At 48.0% G+C, this 12268-nt stretch overlaps 1 protein-coding gene across 1 annotated transcript; it reads left to right on the top strand.

Moving 5' to 3' along the window:
- The first annotated feature begins 6593 nt into the window (after window positions 1–6593).
- On the top strand, window positions 6594–8524 carry GPR135 (G protein-coupled receptor 135). Its single transcript, XM_023255736.2, has one exon. It carries the CDS (start codon window positions 6780–6782, stop codon window positions 8307–8309), a length of 1530 nt encoding a protein of 509 aa, XP_023111504.2. The 5' UTR covers window positions 6594–6779; the 3' UTR covers window positions 8310–8524.
- The last annotated feature ends 3744 nt before the right edge of the window (window positions 8525–12268 follow it).

Raw genomic sequence — 12268 nt, 5'->3', positions numbered from 1 at the left:
CATTGTTTAAAAGTTATACCTTACAGCATTTTGTAATGTGCCACACCCGTATCCTCTAATGAAGTACAGCATGAAATGCATATTGTCCTATAGCTACCAAGAGTGGGGAGTATTTTATCAATGACATTGTTTAAATTGTCAGCACTTGGTGATGACAAAAAGCAGACTGACTTTAGTGGATTTTATTATTGTTTTAAAATTCTCAGGGCACCTGGATGGCTCAGTTAAGTGTCTGACTCATGATTTTGACTCAGATCATGATCTCATGGTCATGAGACTGAGCCCTGCATCGGGCTCCATGCTGGGTGTGAAGCCTAAGATTCTCTCTCCCCTTCTCTCTCTACTCCTCACCCTCGCGCTCTCTCTCTCTTTGTTTAAAATTTTTTAATGTTTATTTTTGAGAAAGAGAGACAGAGCGCGAGTGGGGGAGGGGCAGAGGAGGGAGACACAGAATCCAAAGCAGGCTCTAGGCTCTGAGCTGTCAACACAGAGCCTGACGCACACAAACCGTGAGATCATGACCTGAGCTGAAGTCGGGCACGTAGCCGACTGAACCACCTAGGTGCCCCACTCCCTCTCTCTTTCTAAAAAAAATAAAAAATAAAAAATAAAATTCTCTACAGACAAAGCACACTCCCTTATCAAGTGCATCACTATGGACCACTCCCTCTGCCCCACCCATGGAATACCACTGTTTCTATCACATTAATATACCAATGGTCCTCAACGATAGTTCAACTTGCGATTTTTCGTTTACGATGGTGGGAAAATGATACACATTCAGAAGAAACCGGACTTTGAATTTGCATCTTTTCCTGGGCTCCATATATGTGGCACCACACTCTCGTGTGACGCTGAGCGGCCGAAGTGAGCCACAGCCACAGTGAGTCAGCCGTGCGGTCATGAGGGTCAACAGTGGAACACTGACAAACATTCTGTACCCACACTGCCATTCTGGTTTTCCCTTTCAGTACATCATTCAATATACTACATGACATATTCAACACTTGATTATAGAATAGGTTTTGTGATTTGGCAGGCTAATGTAAGTGTTCTGGGCATGTGACAGTTAGGCTAGGCTAAGCTCTGATGTTCGGTGGGTTAGGTGTATTAAATGCATTTTGACTTATGGTATTGCCACTCATGATGGGTTTATTGGGATGTAACCCCGTTGTAAGTAGAAGGTCTGTATATGAGGGAAATACAAGCCAGACATGTTAAATAACTCCCCTAAGGCCACATTAAAGGCTGGGAATCTAGGACTTCTGACTCCAAGTCGAGTATTTCCCTCTTATACTTCCTCCATTTCTAAGATAATACAGCCAGAATTTGCTCTGGAATAGAGGACGTTAATAAAATGTTATATTTCTTGAACATTAAAAAATAGTGCCTATATCTTCCTAAATTTGATTCCAAGCCACAGTCTAACCCTTGAAGTAATATTTATCCCTTCTGCACTTCACTGTCTCTCTTGGAGTCAACACTAGGGAAATTAACTGCCCCCTCCCACACCTCCATGTATCTAACCAGTCACAAGCCCCACTGAGTCTAACTTCTATATATGCCTACATTTATCCTTTCCCACCGTTGGTAAGGGTCTTGGAACCTCCCTCAAGCAACCACCTTTCCCTCACTGATCTCATAGCTCTAAGTACTTAAATATGCTCATCATAAACAAAATGAAACAAACATCCTTTGTCTGCCTTACCTCCCTAGCTTGCCATGACCCCTGTTTCCTTATCTTTGTAGTCAAATTCCTAAATTCCTGATTCTGTGCACATTGGTTACATTTTCTCGTCATCCATTTGTTATTTGACTGTTGCCATCTGGTTTTTACTTCATTATTCACTGGAAATTATCCTTGATCTGTTAAGTCTACCAGTCACCCGAGGGTTTATGCAACCCGAGGCGGATACCCATCCTTGCTCCTGGCAGGCAAGTGTGGTTCTTGTAGAGCAAGAACCTCCATTCCCCTGGTGCTGGGTCAGCCACAGAGCCACTCACCGAAGTTCTCAAGGTCACTAAGTTAGTACCCAGTCCTCATTAGTACCCACCCTAACCCTAACCCTAACCCCTAACCCCTAACCCTAACCATAGCCCCACCAGGTGTTGCAATTGCGTGGGCCCAGGTCCATCTTCTCTTCACCATGAAATTGCACTGAGTTTTGCTCCAAGTCCTCTAGACTCCATAAGAATTGGGACATCCTTCTCTTTAACTCTTAAAATCCACAAATTCCATAACATCCCTCCTTAGAACCATGTTTCTTATACTTCAAGGTGGGTATGAATTACCTGGGGATCTTAAGTTGCAGATTCTCATTTATTAGGCATGCGTGGGGCAGTTCTAGCAAGCTCCCAGGTGAGGCTGATGCTACAGTAGTTGAGTAACAGAACTGTTTCACCGACCTATTCAATTACCCATTTGGGTCCAGGCTTTACAAGTTTGAGCCTCCCCTACCTGCCAACTTCTCCTTTTAGCTCTAAAATACAAAAGAAGCCTGTTAGCTCCCCACCTAGCGGTAACCTCATGGTCACAGCAGCTTTCCTGAGAAGAAGCTGAGATTACCTTGTTTTGAAAAGCAAATCAAAATGAAAACCACAAGCTCAAGACTTCTGACTTCTCAACTGGCCAGTATGCCTCATTTAGATATTTCACTCACCTGCCTGGCCTTTCACCCTCTCCCTGCTTCTTAATTTTTTCCACTCCCTAGCATTCCACCCATGGCTCTTTTCTCTCTTCACTCAACACCCTGTCCGTAGTCATCACATTCATGCCTGTGGTTTTCTCCCTTGTAGAGAGAGGCTGACAACTTCCAAATCTCTAAATCCTCAGGTCCAGAGCCATACCACTACCTGATGGACAAGTCAGATTCCTCTGCCCCCTATAATGTGCCCCTCCTCCTGTGTTCTCCACCTTAATTAATGGTACCACCATCCATCGAGCCAGGAACTTGCGATTTATCCTTGGCTCCTTGTTCACACCATTCTGTCCTGTCTGTTGATGCTCCGGAGGTGGATGTGGGTGGATTCAGCTGGCATCATTCCCTCCCCTTTGCTTTATCAGCAACACTCACCTTTTCCTGTGGAAAACTATCCATCCCCTGCATTGTACCCTTGCTTGGACTTCCAGGCAGAGGTACTCCGTCAGACTCTCTCTCCCTGGACCTGAGATCTTGAGAGAAACGACATAAAGTCTGAAACACGGCTGAAGTGGACTTATTCCAGTAGTGATCACCCCCAATTAGTTTCTGCACCTCTACCTGCTATCTCTGCCCTGACTTCCCTTAGGTTATCCTTTTATAATTTGAACTCCCCCTATCCTTTCAATAAACCCCTTTTTTGCTTAGGTGAGACAATGCTCTGTTTGTATTGTTTACATCCAAAGACACTACCTCCTTAAAATCTCTTCGCCCTCTCCACTATGCCTTTATTCAGACCCTTTTCATTTCTCCCCTGGGAGAATGCCTTTTCTTACAATGCCTCTTCTTAACTGGTCTCCTGGTTGCCAAATTCTCCTACGGTCACTCAAAAATAGGTTTTGTGTATCTAACAATTTTCCAAAGTGCTAAGTGTTAGGGATCTAATAACACGCCAAACAAGGTTCGAGTCTTCACAAAGCCGACAGCCTACAGCGAGAGGCAGGCAGTGATTAATCACAACAGTATAATTATAGACAGTGCTGATATGCTTCAAGCCAAGGAAGGCTTCCCCCGAGAGATGAGGTTAACATGCGCGGGGAGACGGGGATGCGAGGGCATTGGGGGAAGGCGAGGGAACGGGCTTTCTAGACAGAGGGGATAGCAAGTGCAGATGACCTAAGAAGGGAGGTTTAAGAAGCTCGCAAAAGGCCAGTGTGACTAGACTGGAGCGACAAAAAGGAAAGTGGTCCCAAATGAGACCAGAAAGGGAGCAGATGTCAACTCATTCAGGGCCTCATAGGAAACATTAAGGATTGGGGTCCTTATCCTAAATTAAAAGGAGAAAGCCGTAGAGGGGTTTACATAAGTGAATGGCATGATCAAATTTATTTTGTTTAAAAAGGCATCCGGTCTGCAGTGTAGTGTAAGGGCTGGACGTGCGGAGACCTGTCCGGTGGGTGGCCGCGGTAGCTCAAAGCAGAGAGAACGAAAGCTGAGATTCAGGTGGAGGAGGAAGTGATGGAGGAAGCGAATGGAAACAAAGACACTTAACAAGGAAAATCCCTAGGTCTTGGGGGTCAATTGTACATGGGCTGGTGGTGAGGAAGAGGGATTAGCCTAGAATCCTAAATTTTCGGTTTGTAAGCCACACGGGAGGTAGTGCCATTTTCTGAGACACAGAATGGAGAGGACCGAGGGATTTTAGGAAAAGTGGGAGGAAGACCATGAAGTCCACTTGGGTCACGCGGAGTTTGAGGTGCTTTGGCACATCAAGGGGAGCTGCCAAATAACTGGATACGGGGCTGGAGGCTAGAGATTCAATGTGGATTACGAACATGGGGCTTTCAAAGCTCCGGGTGCGCGTGAGAGGAGGAAGTGCAGAGCTGCTGAGGACTGGGCCCCGATGGACTCTAGCATTTAGACCAGATGATGGGGGTGAACGGGAGAGGCCACTGAGGCAACCGAGGGAGGAGGAAAACCAGGAGCGTGTGAGGTCATTCTTGGCTTTCTGAACATACCTGACCCTGGCCTACCCTTCAATGGAGAGTGCCGTTACCCCATCTCCCCCTGATGAAGTTCAATCTCTGTAACGTGGCATGCGAGGCCTTCATAAGAGGGTTCCAGTCAACTTTTATCATTTATCATTTTATCATTTATTTCTCTCTCCACTCCCTACCCTCAGTCACCAGTACCCAAGAGTCAAGTAACTTACGCACTTATCTCCAGACTTTACACATGAATTTCAAAGGTCCTTCTCTGTCTTCTCATTTTGGAGAGTCCGATGTCACTGCTCGTGTGAAGTCTTCATCAGCTACCCTAGGAATAATCACCTCCATAGAATTTCATTATATTTTTTAACAACACGTACAATACTGTAACATATTTGGGTTTGCCTAAAACTGTAAGGTTCTTTGGGCTGAGATCCTTATTTGTTGTTTCTGAAAACCTAGCACAGAGAAGATCTGCTAAATAAACTACTATATAGCTTTGTTTTACTTCAGTGGTTCTCAGGTGTGGTCATCCCCCCCCCCCCAGCCCCCCAGGGACATTTTTAATTGTCACTACTGGCATGTTGTGGGCAGAGGCTAGAGTGACTGTTAAACATCCTATAATGAATTCCTATAATGCATTTGTTTACCACCTTAAATAAACTTCTATTTATACTGTAAATTTCCAGTAAGATATTTTTCCTCATTGAAATAAGCATCCGAAGCACTAATATCATTGATTCCAAGATCTGCAAGTGCACTGGTCATTCTTTAGAGCAATGTTTCTCAACTGTGGGTCAGAATCACTCGCAGGGCGTATGGCCGGGCCCCACCTCCAGAGTTCAGATTCAGTATACTGGGGGCAGAGCCTGGGAATCTGCATTTCCGACAAGGTCCCAGGTGGGGCTAATGCAGCAGGTCTAGGGTCCACACTTTGCAAACCATGGTTTCAGAGAACCTAAGGGTTTATCACATTTTCCCCCATTAGAGGCCATGCCCAGAAACTTGAGATGCAGCTTCCCTGGGCAGGCGGGACCTTTCACTTCTCTATCTCCCAGCCACAAACCTGGAGCTGCGACAGCGGTGACTCCCTGGCTGGTAGCACTTTCTACACACCACATTCCAGAGAACTGAGGAAGGCCGCCAAGAGGGCAAGGAACTCATTGCTCTCCACTCTCCACCCAACACTGCCACACACGTGTGAACCACTTATGGTCCCGAGGTCTGCGCCCTTGAAAACAAGATGGCCTGCTGTCTCTGAGATCCATATTCTAGCTCCTCACAGCGCCTATATCAGAATTAATTACCTGTGGCGTGTAGATTCACAGGCCCATCCTCAATAATTCTGGGAGTCATCCGTAAACACGCGTTTTAATAAGCTCACCACCTCAGTGGTTCTCAAAGTGTGTTCCTCAAACCAGCAACATCATCACTACCTATTAATTTGTTGGAAATGCAAATTCTGGGACGGGACCCCACACCCACTGAATCTGCAACCGGGGTTGGGTCCGGTCACTTGCGTTTCAATGAGCCCTCTAGGTGATTCTGTTGCATATTCAAATTTGAGAACACCCTGGTTCACATTATTCGGCCCCTGAGGCTTAAGATCTCCGGATCTGGACCGTTTTTCACCTTAGGTTCTAGGTCCCTTACTTGCATGTGCCAAAAACATCAACAGGAAGCAGAGTGTCCCCTGCAAAGGCCTTCCTGTAGGACACTTGTATCCGACAAGAGAGTTCAAGAGTGAACCCTTGTTGAATTTGGCCATTTATATGAGGGCCCGTCCCGCTTCACCTGGCCCTCGTATAAATGAAGTCCTTTGGGGGTGGGGGTCACCCTGGCCCCCGCTGAGGCCCAGACTCCCTGGCCGGGTAACCTCGTGGAGGAGTGATGTTGTGGGCCGGCTCTTCGGAGGGTGCTTGGTCGGCGTCCCGCCCCGCGCTCCTGCGTAAACACCGTTCCCTCGGCAACGCCTAGAACCCACGTCAAAGGATCGGCCGGGTACGGGGCGACGGGTACGGGGCGACCGCCACCCCTCCCGCCGACCCGACTCCCGGCAGAGGCCTCTGGCCCCAGCCCGAGCCACCTCCCCCGGCTTGCGGCCGCCTCCCCCCGTGCGGGATGAACACAGCCGCGGCCGCCTCGGGGCCCCATGGAGGAGCAGCCGCCGCCGCCGCCGCCGCCGGTCCGCCCGCCAGCGAGAATGACCTTGTTGGGCAGCCCACACCCCGGAGCCCCCTCCGCGGCCGGCGCACCTGGAGGGACTTCCTCCGCGGCCACCGCGGCGGCCGTGCTCTCCTTCAGCACCGTGGCGACCGCGGCGGCCGCGGCGCTGGGGAACCAGAGCGACGGGAACGGGGGCGACAGCACTGGCGCCTCGGCTGGCGGCGGCCTCGGCGGGCCCCGGGCGGCGGGGGCGGCGGGGAGGCCGCCGCCGGGCCCCGAGGCGGCGCCGCTGCTGTCGCACGGCGCGGCGGTGGCAGCCCAGGCGCTCGTGCTCCTGCTCATCTTCCTGCTGTCTAGCCTGGGCAACTGCGCGGTGATGGGGGTGATCGTGAAACACCGGCAGCTCCGCACCGTCACCAACGCCTTCATCCTGTCTCTGTCCCTGTCGGACCTGCTCACGGCGCTGCTCTGTCTGCCCGCCGCCTTCCTGGACCTGTTCACGCCGCCAGGGGGCTCGGTCCCCGCCGCCGCCGCCGCCGCCGCCCCCGTCGCCCCCGCCGCGGGGCCCTGGCGCGGCTTCTGCGCCGCCAGCCGCTTCTTCAGCTCGTGCTTCGGCATCGTGTCGACGCTCAGCGTGGCCCTCATCTCGCTGGACCGCTACTGCGCCATCGTGCGGCCGCCGCGGGAGAAGATCGGTCGCCGCCGCGCGCTGCAGCTGCTGGCGGGCGCCTGGCTGGCGGCCCTGGGCTTCTCCTTGCCCTGGGAGCTGCTCCGCTCGCCCCGGGAGCCCCCGGCGGCCCAGAGCTTCCACGGCTGCCTGTACCGGACGTCCCCGGACCCCGCGCAGCTGGGCGCGGCTTACAGCGTGGGGCTGGTGGTGGCCTGCTACCTGCTGCCCTTCCTGCTCATGTGCTTCTGCCACTACCACATCTGCAAGACGGTGCGCCTGTCCGACGTGCGCGTGCGGCCCCTGACCACGTACGCGCGCGTGCTGCGCTTTTTCAGCGAGGTGCGCACGGCCACCACCGTGCTTATCATGATCGTCTTCGTCATCTGCTGCTGGGGGCCCTACTGCTTCCTGGTGCTGCTGGCTGCGGCCCGGCAGGCCCAGGCCGCGCAAGCCCCCTCGCTCCTCAACGTGGTGGCCGTCTGGCTGACCTGGGCCAATGGGGCCATCAACCCTGTCATCTACGCCATTCGCAACCCCAACATTTCGATGCTCCTGGGGCGCAACCGGGAAGAGGGCTACCGGACTAGGAACGTGGACGCTTTCCTGCCCAACCAGGGCCCCGGTCTGCAGGCCAGAAGCCGCAATCGCCTTCGAAACCGCTACGCCAACCGGCTGGGAGCCTTCAGCAGGATGTCCTCTTCCAACCCGTCCAGTGGGATGGGAGGGGACGTGGCCATGTGGGCTCGAAAAAACCCAGTTGTGCTTTTCTGCAGGGAGGGGCCCCTGGAACCAGTGACAGCAGCGGTCAAACAGCCTAAGTCTGAAGCTGGGGACACCAGCCTCTAAGAAAGGTTGGGATTCACAGCTTGTAAAGGCAAATTTTCAGCTGCACCGTTTGATGATACGGGATTCTGGGGAGAATCGTGTATTTCATAAAGCCAAACATTTAAAAAAGAGACAGAGGGGGAGGCTTACCCCTTCCCCCAAACAACATACAAGACAATGTGCCCTTCTTCAAAAGTGCCAAGTGTAAAATGCAAAAATTAAAATATTAAACCACACAACCAAGCATTGTGAGCTGTAAGTGCCAAAAATGAGAAAAATAACATTCACAATTACTGAAAAGCTCATATTATAGGAATCACACTGTGAAACAAAATCATTGAATGCAACCAGGATTTGTTCAAATACAGAGAATTTCAGGAAAGGATGGAGACTTTCAGAATCACTTGAAGGCTCCCCTAAATCACCAGAATTCACCAAAGTTGAGATTTTTAGAACTTGCACCTCTGACACGCGCTTTGGGTACTTAGGTTGGGAACGAAAAATTCTTGTCCTTACACGTTTTGGTGCCCTTCCTCGCGCCCCGTGTCCCTATAATCTTTGTGGGAAATTTTATATTCATAGACCATTTTAAACCATTTTTGGATTTTGAAAGGTAGCTTATTACCATAAAATCAACCATCTGAAGGGCAGATAGAAGTATGAAAATAGGGGCGCCTGGGTGGCGCAGTCGGTTAAGCGTCCGACTTCAGCCAGGTCACGATCTCGCGGTCTGTGAGTTCGAGCCCCGCGTCAGGCTCTGGGCTGATGTCTCGGAGCCTGGAGCCTGTTTCCGATTCTGTGTCTCCCTCTCTCTCTGCCCCTCCCCTGTTCATGCTCTGTCTCTCTCTGTCCCAAAAATAAATAAACGTTAAAAAAAAAAAAAAGAAGTATGAAAATAAAGAAATGTGGCTGTTTATAAATGTATTCCAAGATTATACTTAAAAAAATTAATATCCCTCATTCTGTCCCCCAAATTATCTGCCCTGGGAAGTTTTGAGGCTTTACCCTTACTCTAACCTGATACTTTGTTTCTAATCACATGGGGGATGCTGTTCGCAGAGTGCTTTTACATTTTTAAAAAATAACTTTCAGGGGCGCCTGGGGGGCGCAGTCGGTTAAGCGTCCGACTTCAGCCAGGTCACGATCTCGCGGTCCGTGAGTTCGAGCCCCGCGTCAGGCTCTGGGCTGATGGCTCGGAGCCTGGAGCCTGTTTCCGATTCCGTGTCTCCCTCTCTCTCTGCCCCTCCCCCGTTCATGCTCTGTCTCTCTCTGTCCCAAAAATAAATAAATAAACATTGAAAAAAATTAAAAAAAAAAGATAAAAAATAACTTTCATAGTAGAAGATCAGATCGTTGCCTTTTGAGGTAAATTTGATTTTCAGATGCAGCCAAAAATGTAACTTGAAGTCAAGTTGATTGAATCGGGTAAGTAATGACACTTTTTCATATATATATAAAAAATGAGAGCTCTATAAAGTAACAAGACTGGCTTTCCTATGTGGCTAACTGAAGATGAGTACAATGAAGAATTCTAAAAATATTTTGAGAAGTGGCTGTATTCTTAGAATAAGCATAGAGCTTTCCAAGGGCATCATACGCTTCTACATTTGGAAGTTTGGTTATATTTATGGAAAAAAAATGAATCATTGCTTTTATAGACATGATTTGTCTAAACTAACATTATTAGAAAGGGAGAATAGATGTGGTGTTATTGCATATAATAGAATATTAATAATTTGGGCATAAGGTCAGAAAGTAACTTCAATCAAGCTGGAAATATTTTCAGAAATGTGAAAACCAAAGATGCTTCTTTTTTTAAAGTTATTTATTTATTTAGTTTTAGAGAGAGCACAAGTGGGGAGGAACAGAGAGAGAGAGGGAGAGAGAGAATCCCAAGCAGGCTCCACACCATCAGTGCAGAGCCTGATGCAGGGGCTTGAACCCATGAACCGTGAGATCATGACCTGAGCTGAAATCAAGAGTCAGTCGCTTAACCGACTGAGCCACTCAGGAGCCCCTAAAACAAAGACGCTTCTTAAAATTCAAAAGCACAGGGGCACCTGGGTGGCGCAGTCGGTTAAGCGTCCGACTTCAGCCAGGTCACGATCTCGCGGTCCGTGAGTTCGAGCCCCGCGTCAGGCTCTGGGCTGATGGCTCAGAGCCTGGAGCCTGTTTCTGATTCTGTGTCTCCCTCTCTCTCTGCCCCTCCCCCGTTCATGCTCTGTCTCTCTCTGTCCCAAAAATAAAATAAAACGTTGAAAATTCAAAAGCACAATTCCAGGTTTGTGTGTCTGAAATTTTGCACATTAAATGCCACCATTCACAGAATCGTTTACTCGGAATTTTGAAAGATACTGTTTTCTCCCTCTTTCTTTCCTTCCCTCCACTTGCTCCTCTTGCCTTCAACATTTCACAGCCTTCATTGAATGAGAACTTTAAACTAGATACGAAATGACATCAGCTATAATGTTAAAATTTCAATGTGAAATAGCCACCTTTTCTTCTTGCATTTAAAGATGTTAATTATTTTTTACACTTCTGTGTGATAGGTGGGTGTATTTTGTAATCAAAGATGGAGAAATATGATTCTGTCAGAGCTAAAGGTATTTAATTTCTCCCCCATGCTCAAGGCATCATCACAATCATAAGTTCATAAGTTTATACATTATCTGTATATATCTTGCTATACTCAATGTAGTGCAAAGTAGATAATCTCTACTCTTTAGCACTTATTATATATATATATATATATATATGTGTGTGTGTGTGTGTGTATGTCTACATACATATGTGTGTATATATATACACACACACACACAGACTTAATGCAGCTGAACAAATATTTAACGTATATCTACAGTATTTGCCTGTTAAAGTCAAAACAATTGTGTATTTTTTGGCATTCTGAGAAAATGGAAGTCATGTCTGGCACTTGGGAGGACATGATAAAGTCTTCCAGTTAGGAAAGTTATCAGAGAATAGGAATTCAGCGACTATGAATAATGGCAAAGAGTTAGGGATCTTAGGGGAAGTAGGCAAATGTACAAAGTGGGGTATTTCCTGAAAAGAAAACTCAAACGAAAATATTTAAAAATAAACATGGCATGGAATAACCCTTCTGGTGAGTGAAGGGAAAATCTGAGAGACTGGAAGTGACAAGGTGGTGGCACGAGGGACTTTAAGGCAGGAAAGGAGCCCCATCCTAACTCTCGGTGTAGGTAGTGGTAGGAAGTTTTAAGAAAAGGATAGCTTGGGGAAGAGACCATTCCGTCAGGACCTGTAAGAGTCATGGTTGGCAAAAATGGGAGGGAAAAGAAAAAGCAATGCTAATAAGTTACTAAAAAAATTATAGTGTTATTTGCTTGTTTGTTTATTTGAGGCTATACAACCAGTCAGTGATAGAACTAGGATTTGAACCACCAGTCTGTCTGGCTTTGGAGCCCTGTGTTCTCTTCCTTTACCCTCTGTTGTTCCCTCAACCATCAGAGGATAGAGAAACTAAAGATGAGAACTTAGCATCACCACCACCACCACTATTATCATCATCTATAGTTTTTATTTCCTACTTCACATTGGGCAATTTCCTGGGTGCTAAGTCTACTGAAAGGTAAAAATCACAGTACCTGCTTTAAGAGGGCTTACAGTCTAATTGAGGACCTCGAGCTTTATAAAAATTGGCCCTAATCCGGACTCTACCTGTGGGGAAGAAAAGGTGTCACATTTTCAGAAACCGTTATCAAAAGAGATGGATTTAGAAGCAAAAGATATGTAGATAAAGGCCAGCAACCAATCTGGTCCAGTTGTAAATACTTAGAGACAGAAATCGATGCCTTGAATAAAAGACGGAGAAAGATTGACTCTCAAATATAACACAGACCTTTCCTCACATTGAGTGCACGATTATAGTGATTTTGTTTAAAAAGGAGAAAGAGGGGCGCCTGGGTGGCTCAGTCGGTTAAGTGTCCGACTTTGGCTCAGGT

The sequence above is a fragment of the Felis catus genome, chromosome B3 (assembly GCF_018350175.1).
Source record: "Felis catus isolate Fca126 chromosome B3, F.catus_Fca126_mat1.0, whole genome shotgun sequence".
Taxonomy (NCBI): Eukaryota; Metazoa; Chordata; class Mammalia; order Carnivora; family Felidae; genus Felis; species Felis catus.
The sequence above is the reverse complement of the archived record's forward strand: the minus strand, read 5'-3'. Positions and strand labels throughout refer to the sequence as shown.

Coding starts and splice junctions, on each gene's coding strand:
- GPR135 (XM_023255736.2), top strand. CDS start 6,780: ATGGAGGAGCAGCCGCCGCCGCCGCCGCCGCCGGTCCGCCCGCCAGCG.